General features: G+C 59.7%; 1 protein-coding gene across 2 annotated transcripts in view; it reads left to right on the top strand.

Annotated features, from left to right (window-relative positions):
- The first annotated feature begins 10,872 nt into the window (after window positions 1-10,872).
- The window catches only part of LOC149434001 (coiled-coil and C2 domain-containing protein 1B-like), a 32,994-nt gene continuing 27,491 nt past the window's right edge, over window positions 10,873-16,375 (top strand). The window contains exons 1-2 of one of the 2 annotated variants that reach the window (XM_089664241.1): window positions 10,873-11,340; window positions 15,147-15,251. In XM_089664241.1, the coding sequence (XP_089520367.1) occupies window positions 15,195-15,251 (57 nt within the window). In that variant the 5' untranslated portion in view covers window positions 10,873-11,340; window positions 15,147-15,194. Of the gene's footprint in view, window positions 11,341-15,119; window positions 15,252-16,375 lie in introns of those variants that run through there. The other variant, XM_089664242.1, reaches the window with a different exon arrangement.

Below are 16,375 nucleotides of genomic sequence, written 5' to 3'. Positions count from 1 at the left end.
ACCCTTTCCGGGGTCTGAGGGTGCAGGCATCGGGACCCTTTCCGGGGTCTGAGGGTGCAGGCATCGGGACCCTTTCCGGGGTCTGAGGGTGCAGGCATCGGGACCCTTTCCGGGGTCTGAGGGTGCAGGCATCGGGACCCTTTCCGGGGTCTGAGGGTGCAGGCATCGGGACCCTTTCCGGGGTCTGAGGGTGCAGGCATCGGGACCCTTTCCGGGGTCTGAGGGTGCAGGCATCGGGACCCTTTCCCGGGTCTGAGGGTGCTTGCATCGGGACCCTTTCCCGGGTCTGAGGGTGCTTGCATCGGGACCCTTTCCCGGGTCTGAGGGTGCTTGCATCGGGACCCTTTCCCGGGTCTGAGGGTGCTTGCATCGGGACCCTTTCCCGGGTCTGAGGGTGCTTGCATCGGGACCCTTTCCCGGGTCTGAGGGTGCTTGCATCGGGACCCTTTCCCGGGTCTTAGGGTGCAGGCATCGGGACCCTTTCCCGGGTCTGAGGGTGCAGGCATCGGGACCCACTCCCGGGTCTTAGGGTGCAGGCATCGGGACCCACCTTGGGTCTGAGGGTGCAGACATCGGGACCCTTTCCCGGGTCTGAGCGTGCTTGCATCGGGACCCTTTCCCGGTTCTGAGGGTACAGGCATCGGGACCCTTTCCCGGGTCTGAGGGTGCTTGCATCGGGACCCTTTCCCGGGTCTGAGGGTGCTTGCATCGGGACCCTTTCCCGGGTCTGAGGGTGCTTGCATCGGGACCCTTTCCCGGGTCTGAGGATGCTTGCATCGGGACCCTTTCCCGGGTCTGAGGGTGCAGGCATCGGGACCCACTCCCGGGTCTGAGGGTGCAGGCATCGGGACCCTTTCCCGGGTCTGCTGGTGCAGGCATCGGGACCCTTTCCCGGGTCTGAGGGTGCAGGCATCGGGAACTTTTCCCGGGTCTGAGGGTGCAGGCTTCGGGACCTTTTCCCGGGTCTGAGGGTGCAGGCATCGGGACCCACCTTGGGTCTGAGGGTGCAGTCATCGGGACCCACCTTGGGTCTGAGGGTGCTTGCATCGGGACCCTTTCCCGGGTCTGAGGGTGCAGGCATCGGGACCCTTTCCCGGGTCTGAGGGTGCAGGCATCGGGACCCACCTTGGGTCTTAGGGTGCAGGCATCGGGACCCTTTCCGGGGTCTGAGGGTGCAGGCATCGGGACCCACCTTGGGTCTTAGGGTGCAGGCATCGGGACCCTTTCCGGGGTCTGAGGGTGCAGGCATCGGGACCCTTTCCGGGGTCTGAGGGTGCAGGCATCGGGACCCTTTCCGGGGTCTGAGGGTGCAGGCATCGGGACCCTTTCCGGGGTCTGAGGGTGCAGGCATCGGGACCCTTTCCGGGGTCTGAGGGTGCAGGCATCGGGACCCTTTCCGGGGTCTGAGGGTGCAGGCATCGAGACCCTTTCCGGGGTCTGAGGGTGCAGGCATCGGGACCCTTTCCCGGGTCTGAGGGTGCTTGCATCGGGACCCTTTCCCGGGTCTGAGGGTGCTTGCATCGGGACCCTTTCCCGGGTCTGAGGGTGCTTGCATCGGGACCCTTTCCCGGGTCTGAGGGTGCTTGCATCGGGACCCTTTCCCGGGTCTGAGGGTGCTTGCATCGGGACCCTTTCCCGGGTCTGAGGGTGCAGGCATCGGGACCCTTTCCCGGGTCTGAGGGTGCAGGCATCGGGACCCACTCCCGGGTCTTAGGGTGCAGGCATCGGGACCCACCTTGGGTCTGAGGGTGCAGACATCGGGACCCTTTCCCGGGTCTGAGCGTGCTTGCATCGGGACCCTTTCCCGGTTCTGAGGGTGCAGGCATCGGGACCCTTTCCCGGGGTCTGAGGGTGCAGGCATCGGGACCCTTCCCGGGGTCTGAGGGTGCAGGCATCGGGACCCTTCCCGGGGTCTGAGGGTGCAGGCATCGGGACCCTTCCCGGGGTCTGAGGGTGCAGGCATCGGGACCCTTTCCGGGGTCTGAGGGTGCAGGCATCGGGACCCTTTCCGGGGTCTGAGGGTGCAGGCATCGGGACCCTTTCCCGGGTCTGAGGGTGCTTGCATCGGGACCCTTTCCCGGGTCTGAGGGTGCTTGCATCGGGACCCTTTCCCGGGTCTGAGGGTGCTTGCATCGGGACCCTTTCCCGGGTCTGAGGGTGCTTGCATCGGGACCCTTTCCCGGGTCTTAGGGTGCAGGCATCGGGACCCTTTCCCGGGTCTGAGGGTGCAGGCATCGGGACCCACTCCCGGGTCTTAGGGTGCAGGCATCGGGACCCACCTTGGGTCTGAGGGTGCAGACATCGGGACCCTTTCCCGGGACTGAGCGTGCTTGCATCGGGACCCTTTCCCGGTTCTGAGGGTGCAGGCATCGGGACCCTTTCCGGGGTCTGAGGGTGCAGGCATCGGGACCCTTTCCGGGGTCTGAGGGTGCAGGCATCGGGACCCTTTCCGGGGTCTGAGGGTGCAGGCATCGGGACCCTTTCCGGGGTCTGAGGGTGCAGGCATCGGGACCCTTTCCGGGGTCTGAGGGTGCAGGCATCGGGACCCTTTCCCGGGTCTGAGGGTGCTTGCATCGGGACCCTTTCCCGGGTCTGAGGGTGCTTGCATCGGGACCCTTTCCCGGGTCTGAGGGTGCTTGCATCGGGACCCTTTCCCGGGTCTGAGGGTGCTTGCATCGGGACCCTTTCCCGGGTCTGAGGGTGCTTGCATCGGGACCCTTTCCCGGGTCTTAGGGTGCAGGCATCGGGACCCTTTCCCGGGTCTGAGGGTGCAGGCATCGGGACCCACTCCCGGGTCTTAGGGTGCAGGCATCGGGACCCACCTTGGGTCTGAGGGTGCAGACATCGGGACCCTTTCCCGGGACTGAGCGTGCTTGCATCGGGACCCTTTCCCGGTTCTGAGGGTGCAGGCATCGGGACCCTTCCCGGGGTCTGAGGGTGCAGGCATCGGGACCCTTCCCGGGGTCTGAGGGTGCAGGCATCGGGACCCTTCCCGGGGTCTGAGGGTGCAGGCATCGGGACCCTTCCCGGGGTCTGAGGGTGCAGGCATCGGGACCCTTCCCGGGGTCTGAGGGTGCAGGCATCGGGACCCTTCCCGGGGTCTGAGGGTGCAGGCATCGGGACCCTTCCCGGGGTCTGAGGGTGCAGGCATCGGGACCCTTCCCGGGGTCTGAGGGTGCAGGCATCGGGACCCTTCCCGGGGTCTGAGGGTGCAGGCATCGGGACCTTTCCCGGGGTCTGAAGGTGCAGGCATCGGGACACACCTTGGGTCTGAGGGTGCAGGCATCGGGACCCTTTCCCGGGTCTGAGGGTGCTTGCATCGGGACCCTTTCCCGGGTCTGAGGGTGCTTGCATCGGGACCCTTTCCCGGGTCTGAGGGTGCTTGCATCGGGACCCTTTCCCGGGTCTGAGGGTGCAGGCATCGGGACCCTTCCCGGGGTCTGAGGGTGCAGGCATCGGGACCCTTCCCGGGGTCTGAGGGTGCAGGCATCGGGACCCTTTCCCGGGTCTGAGGGTGCTTGCATCGGGACCCTTTCCCGGGTCTGAGGGTGCAGGCATCGGGACCCTTTCCCGGGTCTGAGGGTGCAGGCATCGGGACCCTTTCCCGGGTCTGAGGGTGCAGGCATCGTTACCCTTTCCCGGGTCTGAGGGTGCAGGCATCGGGACCCTTTCCCGGGTCTGAGGGTGCAGGCATCGGGACCCTTTCCCGGGTCTGAGGGTGCAGGCATCGGGACCCTTCCCGGGGTCTGAGGGTGCAGCCATCGGGACCCTTCCAGGGTATGAGGGTGCAGGCATCGGGACCCTTCCCGGGGTCTGAGGGTGCAGGCATCGGGACCCTTCCCGGGGTCTGAGGGTGCAGGCATCGGGACCCTTCCCGGGGTCTGAGGGTGCAGGCATCGGGACCCCTTCCCGGGGTCTGAGGGTGCAGGCATCGGGACCCTTCCCGGGGTCTGAAGGTGCAGGCATCGGGACACACCTTGGGTCTGAGGGTGCAGGCATCGGGACCCTTTCCCGGGTCTGAGGGTGCTTGCATCGGGACCCTTTCCCGGGTCTGAGGGTGCTTGCATCGGGACCCTTTCCCGGGTCTGAGGGTGCTTGCATCGGGACCCTTTCCCGGGTCTGAGGGTGCTTGCATCGGGACCCTTTCCCGGGTCTGAGGGTGCTTGCATCGGGACCCACTCCCGGGTCTGAGGGTGCAGGCATCGGGACCCTTCCCGGGGTCTGAGGGTGCAGGCATCGGGACCCTTCCCGGGGTCTGAGGGTGCAGGCATCGGGACCCTTCCCGGGGTCTGAGGGTGCAGGCATCGGGACCCTTCCCGGGGTCTGAAGGTGCAGGCATCGGGACACACCTTGGGTCTGAGGGTGCAGGCATCGGGACCCTTTCCCGGGTCTGAGGGTGCTTGCATCGGGACCCTTTCCCGGGTCTGAGGGTGCTTGCATCGGGACCCTTTCCCGGGTCTGAGGGTGCTTGCATCGGGACCCTTTCCGGGTCTGAGGGTGCTTGCATCGGGACCCTTTCCCGGGTCTGAGGGTGCTTGCATCGGGACCCTTTCCCGGGTCTGAGGGTGCTTGCATCGGGACCCACTCCCGGGTCTGAGGGTGCAGGCATCGGGGACCCTTTCCCGGGTCTGAGGGTGCAGGCATCGGGACCCTTCCCGGGGTCTGAGGGTGCAGGCATCGGGACCCTTCCCGGGGTCTGAGGGTGCAGGCATCGGGACCCTTCCCGGGGTCTGAGGGTGCAGGCATCGGGACCCTTCCCGGGGTCTGAGGGTGCAGGCATCGGGACCCTTCCCGGGGTCTGAGGGTGCAGGCATCGGGACCCTTCCCGGGGTCTGAGGGTGCAGGCATCGGGACCTTTCCCGGGGTCTGAAGGTGCAGGCATCGGGACACACCTTGGGTCTGAGGGTGCAGGCATCGGGACCCTTTCCCGGGTCTGAGGGTGCTTGCATCGGGACCCTTTCCCGGGTCTGAGGGTGCTTGCATCGGGACCCTTTCCCGGGTCTGAGGGTGCTTGCATCGGGACCCTTTCCCGGGTCTGAGGGTGCTTGCATCGGGACCCTTTCCCGGGTCTGAGGGTGCTTGCATCGGGACCCTTTCCCGGGTCTGAGGGTGCAGGCATCGGGACCCTTCCCGGGGTCTGAGGGTGCAGGCATCGGGACCCTTCCCGGGGTCTGAGGGTGCAGGCATCGGGACCCACTCCCGGGTCTGAGGGTGCAGGCATCGGGACCCTTTCCCGGGTCTGCTGGTGCAGGCATCGGGACCCTTTCCCGGGTCTGAGGGTGCAGGCATCGGGAACTTTTCCCGGGTCTGAGGGTGCAGGCTTCGGGACCTTTTCCCGGGTCTGAGGGTGCAGGCATCGGGACCCACCTTGGGTCTGAGGGTGCAGTCATCGGGACCCACCTTGGGTCTGAGGGTGCTTGCATCGGGACCCTTTCCCGGGTCTGAGGGTGCAGGCATCGGGACCCTTTCCCGGGTCTGAGGGTGCAGGCATCGGGACCCACCTTGGGTCTTAGGGTGCAGGCATCGGGACCCTTTCCGGGGTCTGAGGGTGCAGGCATCGGGACCCACCTTGGGTCTTAGGGTGCAGGCATCGGGACCCTTTCCGGGGTCTGAGGGTGCAGGCATCGGGACCCTTTCCGGGGTCTGAGGGTGCAGGCATCGGGACCCTTTCCGGGGTCTGAGGGTGCAGGCATCGGGACCCTTTCCGGGGTCTGAGGGTGCAGGCATCGGGACCCTTTCCGGGGTCTGAGGGTGCAGGCATCGGGACCCTTTCCGGGGTCTGAGGGTGCAGGCATCGAGACCCTTTCCGGGGTCTGAGGGTGCAGGCATCGGGACCCTTTCCCGGGTCTGAGGGTGCTTGCATCGGGACCCTTTCCCGGGTCTGAGGGTGCTTGCATCGGGACCCTTTCCCGGGTCTGAGGGTGCTTGCATCGGGACCCTTTCCCGGGTCTGAGGGTGCTTGCATCGGGACCCTTTCCCGGGTCTGAGGGTGCTTGCATCGGGACCCTTTCCCGGGTCTGAGGGTGCAGGCATCGGGACCCTTTCCCGGGTCTGAGGGTGCAGGCATCGGGACCCACTCCCGGGTCTTAGGGTGCAGGCATCGGGACCCACCTTGGGTCTGAGGGTGCAGACATCGGGACCCTTTCCCGGGTCTGAGCGTGCTTGCATCGGGACCCTTTCCCGGTTCTGAGGGTGCAGGCATCGGGACCCTTTCCCGGGGTCTGAGGGTGCAGGCATCGGGACCCTTCCCGGGGTCTGAGGGTGCAGGCATCGGGACCCTTCCCGGGGTCTGAGGGTGCAGGCATCGGGACCCTTCCCGGGGTCTGAGGGTGCAGGCATCGGGACCCTTTCCGGGGTCTGAGGGTGCAGGCATCGGGACCCTTTCCGGGGTCTGAGGGTGCAGGCATCGGGACCCTTTCCCGGGTCTGAGGGTGCTTGCATCGGGACCCTTTCCCGGGTCTGAGGGTGCTTGCATCGGGACCCTTTCCCGGGTCTGAGGGTGCTTGCATCGGGACCCTTTCCCGGGTCTGAGGGTGCTTGCATCGGGACCCTTTCCCGGGTCTTAGGGTGCAGGCATCGGGACCCTTTCCCGGGTCTGAGGGTGCAGGCATCGGGACCCACTCCCGGGTCTTAGGGTGCAGGCATCGGGACCCACCTTGGGTCTGAGGGTGCAGACATCGGGACCCTTTCCCGGGACTGAGCGTGCTTGCATCGGGACCCTTTCCCGGTTCTGAGGGTGCAGGCATCGGGACCCTTTCCGGGGTCTGAGGGTGCAGGCATCGGGACCCTTTCCGGGGTCTGAGGGTGCAGGCATCGGGACCCTTTCCGGGGTCTGAGGGTGCAGGCATCGGGACCCTTTCCGGGGTCTGAGGGTGCAGGCATCGGGACCCTTTCCGGGGTCTGAGGGTGCAGGCATCGGGACCCTTTCCCGGGTCTGAGGGTGCTTGCATCGGGACCCTTTCCCGGGTCTGAGGGTGCTTGCATCGGGACCCTTTCCCGGGTCTGAGGGTGCTTGCATCGGGACCCTTTCCCGGGTCTGAGGGTGCTTGCATCGGGACCCTTTCCCGGGTCTGAGGGTGCTTGCATCGGGACCCTTTCCCGGGTCTTAGGGTGCAGGCATCGGGACCCTTTCCCGGGTCTGAGGGTGCAGGCATCGGGACCCACTCCCGGGTCTTAGGGTGCAGGCATCGGGACCCACCTTGGGTCTGAGGGTGCAGACATCGGGACCCTTTCCCGGGACTGAGCGTGCTTGCATCGGGACCCTTTCCCGGTTCTGAGGGTGCAGGCATCGGGACCCTTCCCGGGGTCTGAGGGTGCAGGCATCGGGACCCTTCCCGGGGTCTGAGGGTGCAGGCATCGGGACCCTTCCCGGGGTCTGAGGGTGCAGGCATCGGGACCCTTCCCGGGGTCTGAGGGTGCAGGCATCGGGACCCTTCCCGGGGTCTGAGGGTGCAGGCATCGGGACCCTTCCCGGGGTCTGAGGGTGCAGGCATCGGGACCCTTCCCGGGGTCTGAGGGTGCAGGCATCGGGACCCTTCCCGGGGTCTGAGGGTGCAGGCATCGGGACCCTTCCCGGGGTCTGAGGGTGCAGGCATCGGGACCTTTCCCGGGGTCTGAAGGTGCAGGCATCGGGACACACCTTGGGTCTGAGGGTGCAGGCATCGGGACCCTTTCCCGGGTCTGAGGGTGCTTGCATCGGGACCCTTTCCCGGGTCTGAGGGTGCTTGCATCGGGACCCTTTCCCGGGTCTGAGGGTGCTTGCATCGGGACCCTTTCCCGGGTCTGAGGGTGCAGGCATCGGGACCCTTCCCGGGGTCTGAGGGTGCAGGCATCGGGACCCTTCCCGGGGTCTGAGGGTGCAGGCATCGGGACCCTTTCCCGGGTCTGAGGGTGCTTGCATCGGGACCCTTTCCCGGGTCTGAGGGTGCAGGCATCGGGACCCTTTCCCGGGTCTGAGGGTGCAGGCATCGGGACCCTTTCCCGGGTCTGAGGGTGCAGGCATCGTTACCCTTTCCCGGGTCTGAGGGTGCAGGCATCGGGACCCTTTCCCGGGTCTGAGGGTGCAGGCATCGGGACCCTTTCCCGGGTCTGAGGGTGCAGGCATCGGGACCCTTCCCGGGGTCTGAGGGTGCAGCCATCGGGACCCTTCCAGGGGTATGAGGGTGCAGGCATCGGGACCCTTCCCGGGGTCTGAGGGTGCAGGCATCGGGACCCTTCCCGGGGTCTGAGGGTGCAGGCATCGGGACCCTTCCCGGGGTCTGAGGGTGCAGGCATCGGGACCCTTCCCGGGGTCTGAGGGTGCAGGCATCGGGACCCTTCCCGGGGTCTGAAGGTGCAGGCATCGGGACACACCTTGGGTCTGAGGGTGCAGGCATCGGGACCCTTTCCCGGGTCTGAGGGTGCTTGCATCGGGACCCTTTCCCGGGTCTGAGGGTGCTTGCATCGGGACCCTTTCCCGGGTCTGAGGGTGCTTGCATCGGGACCCTTTCCCGGGTCTGAGGGTGCTTGCATCGGGACCCTTTCCCGGGTCTGAGGGTGCTTGCATCGGGACCCACTCCCGGGTCTGAGGGTGCAGGCATCGGGACCCTTCCCGGGGTCTGAGGGTGCAGGCATCGGGACCCTTCCCGGGGTCTGAGGGTGCAGGCATCGGGACCCTTCCCGGGGTCTGAGGGTGCAGGCATCGGGACCCTTCCCGGGGTCTGAAGGTGCAGGCATCGGGACACACCTTGGGTCTGAGGGTGCAGGCATCGGGACCCTTTCCCGGGTCTGAGGGTGCTTGCATCGGGACCCTTTCCCGGGTCTGAGGGTGCTTGCATCGGGACCCTTTCCCGGGTCTGAGGGTGCTTGCATCGGGACCCTTTCCCGGGTCTGAGGGTGCTTGCATCGGGACCCTTTCCCGGGTCTGAGGGTGCTTGCATCGGGACCCTTTCCCGGGTCTGAGGGTGCTTGCATCGGGACCCACTCCCGGGTCTGAGGGTGCAGGCATCGGGACCCTTTCCCGGGTCTGAGGGTGCAGGCATCGGGACCCTTCCCGGGGTCTGAGGGTGCAGGCATCGGGACCCTTCCCGGGGTCTGAGGGTGCAGGCATCGGGACCCTTCCCGGGGTCTGAGGGTGCAGGCATCGGGACCCTTCCCGGGGTCTGAGGGTGCAGGCATCGGGACCCTTCCCGGGGTCTGAGGGTGCAGGCATCGGGACCCTTCCCGGGGTCTGAGGGTGCAGGCATCGGGACCTTTCCCGGGGTCTGAAGGTGCAGGCATCGGGACACACCTTGGGTCTGAGGGTGCAGGCATCGGGACCCTTTCCCGGGTCTGAGGGTGCTTGCATCGGGACCCTTTCCCGGGTCTGAGGGTGCTTGCATCGGGACCCTTTCCCGGGTCTGAGGGTGCTTGCATCGGGACCCTTTCCCGGGTCTGAGGGTGCTTGCATCGGGACCCTTTCCCGGGTCTGAGGGTGCTTGCATCGGGACCCTTTCCCGGGTCTGAGGGTGCAGGCATCGGGACCCTTCCCGGGGTCTGAGGGTGCAGGCATCGGGACCCTTCCCGGGGTCTGAGGGTGCAGGCATCGGGACCCTTCCCGGGGTCTGAGGGTGCAGGCATCGGGACCCTTCCCGGGGTCTGAGGGTGCAGGCATCGGGACCCTTCCCGGGGTCTGAGGGTGCAGGCATCGGGACCCTTCCCGGGGTCTGAGGGTGCAGGCATCGGGACCCTTCCCGGGGTCTGAGGGTGCAGGCATCGGGACCTTTCCCGGGGTCTGAAGGTGCAGGCATCGGGACACACCTTGGGTCTGAGGGTGCAGGCATCGGGACCCTTTCCCGGGTCTGAGGGTGCTTGCATCGGGACCCTTTCCCGGGTCTGAGGGTGCTTGCATCGGGACCCTTTCCCGGGTCTGAGGGTGCTTGCATCGGGACCCTTTCCCGGGTCTGAGGGTGCTTGCATCGGGACCCTTTCCCGGGTCTGAGGGTGCAGGCATCGGGACCCTTCCCGGGGTCTGAGGGTGCAGGCATCGGGACCCTTTCCCGGGTCTGAGGGTGCAGGCATCGGGACCCTTTCCCGGGTCTGAGGGTGCTTGCATCGGGACCCTTTCCCGGGTCTGAGGGTGCTTGCATCGGGACCCTTTCCCGGGTCTGAGGGTGCAGGCATCGGGACCCACTCCCGGGTCTGAGGGTGCAGGCATCGGGACCCTTTCCCGGGTCTGAGGGTGCAGGCATCGGGACCCTTTCCCGGGTCTGAGGGTGCAGGCATCGGGAACCTTTCCCGGGTCTGAGGGTGCAGGCTTCGGGACCCTTTCCCGGGTCTGAGGGTGCAGGCATCGAAACCCACCTTGGGTCTGAGGGTGCAGGCATCGGGACCCTTCCCGGGGTCTGAGGGTGCAGGCATCGGGACACACCTTGGGTCTGAGGGTGCAGGCATCGGGACCCTTTCCCGGGTCTGAGGGTGCTTGCATCGGGACCCTTTCCCGGGTCTGAGGGTGCTTGCATCGGGACCCTTTCCCGGGTCTGAGGGTGCTTGCATCGGGACCCTTTCCCAGGTCTGAGGGTGCTTGCATCGGGACCCTTTCCCGGGTCTGAGGGTGCAGGCATCGGGACCCACTCCCGGGTCTGAGGGTGCAGGCATCGGGACCCTTTCCCGGGTCTGAGGGTGCAGGCATCGGGAACCTTTCCCGGGTCTGAGGGTGCAGGCTTCGGGACCCTTTCCCGGGTCTGAGGGTGCAGGCATCGGGACCCACCTTGGGTCTGTGGGTGCAGGCATCGGGACCCTTTCCCGGGTCTGAGGGTGCAGGCATCGGGACCCTTCCCGGGGTCTGAGGGTGCAGGCATCGGGACCCTTCCCGGGGTCTGAGGGTGCAGGCATCGGGACCCTTCCCGGGGTCTGAGGGTGCAGGCATCGGGACCCTTTCCCGGGTTCTGAGGGTGCAGGCATCTGGACCCCTTACCCATCCTTTGCTAATCTAACAAAAAAAAGTTTTTTATCTGGAGTTTGTCTTCAATCTACAAAAGCTTTAGTCATTTTATATAAAAACTGCTGTACAGGCTGATTTGTCCAGTGAACAAAGCCACACTGATAAAGATAATGTTCTGTTGACCAAAAATAATTATTAATATTATACCTTTATGAGTTTATATGCAGTGCACAAACAATAGTGGTTGTGTTTTATTAATCCTTTACTTTTCCATAAAGGGAAAACTAAACAAAGTATCGGAAGCTAGGCAGAGCACACAAGGATCTGTTCCCTGTTAAATGTAACCAAATTAATTTCTTTATTGCAGCAATATCAGGATGCCATACGGGCTTCCAAAGCTGGCAGATCAGTGAATCTGGCAGAGCTCCCAGCACCTCCAGGTAACATATTACTTGTTTTGTTCTACATGTAAATTCCATCAAATAGCTTATTGACACAGGCTAACATTTCTTCTGATTGCAGGCCTAGTTTTTATTTTTAATCCATTAATGCAGTCCTAGTTGTTAAAGTAATGCTGGCCGTAGACGGTTCATTTTTTTTTGTTTGATCAGTTAGCTAGTTGACCGAAAAAAAAAAAGTGAATGGATTCCCCCATCCACACAAGTTAGGTGGATGGAGGAATCCTCCCTGCTGTGCCATTGTATTCTGACAGTGGGTCTTTTCCACTGTCAGAATACTTTGATCAGCGGCTGCAGCCAATTTGCTGCAAGCTGTTAACTGACAAAAGTTTTCCAACAGTCGATGAGGAATGGCCATAGATGAATTGAAATTTGTATGGTCCTTGCCGAACCGGCTTAATTCAGTCCATCTATGGGTAGATTAAGACTTCTCTTCCCAGGAGTGCCGATTTCCTGGTTCTCTGCTGTGCTCTGTGGTTTCTTCCATCAGCTGCTGTGCCACTACAGGATACAGTGGTGACATCAGGGCTGTTTGGTTGAATCACGGTTGACATGTTAGACTTTACATGCCCGTCAGGCACCATTTTTCTTCACTACTGCAGCGATCAGCAACACAGGCAGCAGGAGAGATGAGTACTCCATGTCTTTGCAAAGGACAAATGTACTTAAAGTTTTTATTTCAGCCGCATATGTTTACTGTTTCTCTTGAGTCATAACAAGATATAAAATAGCTGGCCAAAATGGCACAGTTGTGGCAGGTAAACAGGAAAATGTATATATTTAAATTTTGTAATAGCAGTGGAATGTTGTCTTTAATTTGACAGCCTTCCTCTTATATTGTTGCCATCTCCGCAGTAACACAGCTGATCCGGTAAATCACAGAACAATAAGAAGATAGGCTTTTTTGTATCATGGGTTGTCAAGGGGCAACTTAGATCCTTGAGAGTATAAAAAATACAGTGAGCACTCCAATGGTCAGCAGGTGAACATTCAAGGAAAACACATAAAAGTCCCAAAAATATATATATAAAGAAAATGCAGCGCTGTGTGATGTTACTATATTGCGGGCAAATATAAATAATAAATGAAACCAAAGCAAATGAATAAATTAATAAAAAAAAAATCAAATAAATCACAGCCCAGTAATGGTGCTCGCTGATTTCCAGTGCAAAAGTTAGAAATGCGCACTAACCAGAAACGTATTAATAATACGCATGTGTATATGATATCATGGAGATTCCCTCTCTTTTCTGGTCTGGTAATGGGCAGGAGCTGGAGATAGTAGAGATGAAGCACCCTCATGTGGTGAAATGGAGGTACAGCAGGTCACAGAAATCCTTACAGAAGTGTGTGAAGTGGAAAATTCCTCCTCTCAAAGGCTGGTGCAGGGATCAATCTGGGTCTGCAGAAGCTGAAAAGGCTCATCGCAGAAGACACAGGAAAGATCCCATAGTATAGTAGGTTGATGAAAATGATTTTATTCGGGGGCGTGTCCAAGATGGCGCCGGGAACAGTCGCTTTTTTGAAAGCTCCGGCAGCCTGAACCTCCATCCACTGCCATCTGGGGGACAGCGGTAACCTGCTGCAGACTTCGGGCTGTCCGGACCTTACCTGGCTTGTGGGGAGGGGTGCTGAGTGGTTTTGGCCCCTCTCCGACGGACCGGACCGCGGGAGGGCTTGCGGCCTGTCGCGGCGTGTGGAGCCGCGGTCTCGCCTAATCCCGTGGCCGGGGTGGATTACCGCCGCGGCGGGGTGATCGCGGCGCTGCTCTGCTCCTCTGGCCCCTGAGACGGGACAGTTACTGGGGCAGCCTGGGTGAGTCCCCCTGGTTCTGCTGGTGGCTCTGTAGTCCATGCCAAGCCCCTGTACCATCCCAGAGGAACTGGGGATCTCTCTCTTTGCGGGGGTGGTGATGCTTGGGTAGAGAAGTTCCCTCTGTCAGCCCCCATCCTGAGTGGATGAATCTGGGGTGCCTGGAGCACTTTAGGATAATTGACATACTGTATGAACACCTGGCCCAACTACCATAACTACCAGCGCCTCCAAGGCTGTATTATCAGCATGAATCACATGTGAACACCTCCCTGGTGGGGGACACGTACACGCACCGGGAGGAAATGCCTGAGTGACCTTCTGGTGCCGTGCCACCGAAATATACTTCTTGGCAAATGGGCTTCCACACCCTAATGTAATATCTCAATAGTTTGATAGTGATTTGGCATCCTCTGAACCACTCCTAACAATGCACCGCACTCCTCGCACTAAACCAAAACATCGGGCCCAACAGCAATCCCCCCCGCAGGGCCGTGCCACTAAGCTGATGCCTAGTCCACCTGAATCAGACGATAATACTCAGCTTCCTGGAGATCCTGAGTCTGATGGCGATAGTCAGCGGCAATTTCCATCGGGGATGGCAGATACTCTTGAACAACATCCTGAAGACTTGCTACACAAATTCCGTGCTATAGTGCGAGAGGAGATTACCGTCGCCTCACGTAAATTATCTTCTGATCTGGCGAGAGGCCTAAAGGAGTTGGGCCTTCATGCTCATCAATTGGAACAGCGTATGGATCTGGCAACTACAGTTTTGGAAGTACATGAACAGGAAGTGGAGGATCTACATGCTGAGTTGGACACTTTAAAAGATAAATTAGAGGACGCTGAAAATAGGGCATGCAGGGATAATCTCCGTATCCGCGGAGTCCCCGAGGCAATCACAGATCTACAGGGGACTGCCACCGCTCTTTTTCAGAAATTGGCCCCTGAGATTCCCTTGGAGCGTTTAGAGTTTGACCGTATTCATAGAGCCTTGGCACCTAAGTCCACGGAGGGTCCTCCCAGAGACATTATTATTAAATTACACTTCTACCGTACTAAAGAACGCCTGCTGCAGGCGGCTCGGAACCGTTTAGCATTGGAATTCCAGGGATATTCTATCCAACTGTTTGCAGATCTATCCCCAGTCACGATTGCCAAACGTCGCACCTTGAGGCCCTATCTCCAAATTCTTAAATCGGCTGATATTAAGTACAGATGGGGTTTCCCTTTCAAGCTATCATTCTCCTCTCAAGGTCGTCAATTCCAGGCCTCTTCGCCAGCGGATCTTCGTCGCCATTTTCGGGAACTGAATCTGGAACTACCACATTCCCAGAATGAGGAGGCCTCAGTCTCCTCACGTCCTCGAAATTCCCAGCCTCTCCGTAAATCTCCTCCTAGTCAAGGTAGCTCCCAGGCCCTCCGGTCTCTGCGGGCCCAACGTTTCCAGGAAGTCTCCGCGACTTGATGCTTAGTGGCTGATCACCAGTATGTACTCTCATCACAAGTGGATTTTTATTGCCACTTCTTGGGTTTAATGCTAGAGTTGTTCAGAGGTTCCATGACCTCCATGTGTTTTATCCCTTCCAATCTAGGGTGGCTGTTTGTTTTTTCCGCACTGATTGGTTGAGATTTTTCTAGCCCTGCGATTTTTGGATTTATCATCCACAGGTGTATTAGCCTAAGTTGTTTTATATAATATGTTTATATCTCTTTTTTGTTATTGCCGAGTTATTCCGGTGGACCAACGTGTCCCCCTCCGAGCTGACTAGCGGTCTGGTTTTTTCTCCCGACCGCTACCCAGCCTCTATGTGGGTGTTTTACCCACAGTTACCTGCTATGATGTTTGAATTAACCTTATTGTCTCATAGATATATTGCTTGTATATTAGATGTCTTCTTGTCTTCTCCTTTCTTTTCCATCTCCTCTCTTTTCTTTTTTGCTTTGTGTGTCTTCGTAAATGTTTTTTTCAGGGCTCCCGGGGATTGCAGTGGATTTGATCTTTCTTCTTATAGATCACCATGTCGTTGAACTGGTTATCATTGAATGTCCAGGGGATGAACTCTCCGCAGAAACGGGTAAAGATATTTAAATTTCTCCGAGCTCGTCAAGTTGACATTGCTTGTTTGCAAGAAACCCATTTCTCATCTACTTCTGCCCCAAAATACTTTGATGCTCGTTACCCTCAGATATTTCAGGCTAATGGCCCCACTAAACAGAGAGGTGTATTGATCGCCTTTCATAGTAAAACTCCATTTGTCTGTGTGAGACGTATTGCTGATCCCAATGGCAGATACCTTCTACTCCGGGGCACAATACAAGGTATAGAAGTTACCATAATGTCCTATCACGCTCCTAACGTTAACCCTGGACCTTTTCTGTCACATCTGTGTTCTCTCCTGGCAACACATCAACGGGGTACTCTTTTGATGGCCGGGGATTCTAATTTAGTGTTAAATCCGACGTTGGATAAATATCCAGCAGAACATTCTGACCCTTCCGCTTCGGCAAAGTCTTTTATACGTACATTACATACCCACGATCTGGTGGACTTATGGCGTGAATTTCATCCCCGGGGGACAGATTATACCTACTACTCCCACCCTCATCGTTCTCATTCCAGAACTGACCACACCTTCGTATCACCTGAACATCTCCCCTTGGTTCGTGCTATTTCTATTCTCACGGTACCGTGGTCTGACCATGAGCCTATTTTGGTGGTCTGTCAATCTCTTCTATGTAGGCCGGCCTTTTCTTCGTGGATAATGAATGACTCCTTGCTTTCACTGAAGGAGATTCAGACGGAACTCCATCGTAAATCTCAGGAATACTTCCAATTAAACTCGGGTTCTGTCTCTTCTTCAGTAACATTGTGGGAAGCATACAAGGCAGTTCTTAGGGAACATATTATCCAGATAGCTTCAAGACGAAAGAAGGAACGACAGCTTAAACAGTGTCAGTTAGAATCAAAGTTGACCTCCATATCGGCCCAATTTAAACAGTCACCTACCCCATCGAATCGTAGATTGTTGGATCAGGCCCGTTTAGAACTGGATCTGTGCTTAACGGATGAGGCTGAACGCTCCTTACGCTGGACACGCCAGAAGTGGTACAGTAAAGCAAACAAACCGGACTCCATGTTGGCTCGTAGACTTCGATTTTTTGCGCACCATCCCAAACCGATATCTTTACGCACTCGGCA

This window comes from Staurois parvus, unplaced genomic scaffold (genome assembly GCF_062004578.1).
Source record: "Staurois parvus isolate SC_StPar_1 unplaced genomic scaffold, SC_StPar_1.0 ptg001864l, whole genome shotgun sequence".
In the NCBI taxonomy this organism is placed as follows: domain Eukaryota; kingdom Metazoa; phylum Chordata; class Amphibia; order Anura; family Ranidae; genus Staurois; species Staurois parvus.
Note: the sequence above shows the minus strand (reverse complement) of the source record. Positions and strands in the feature narration are given on the sequence as shown.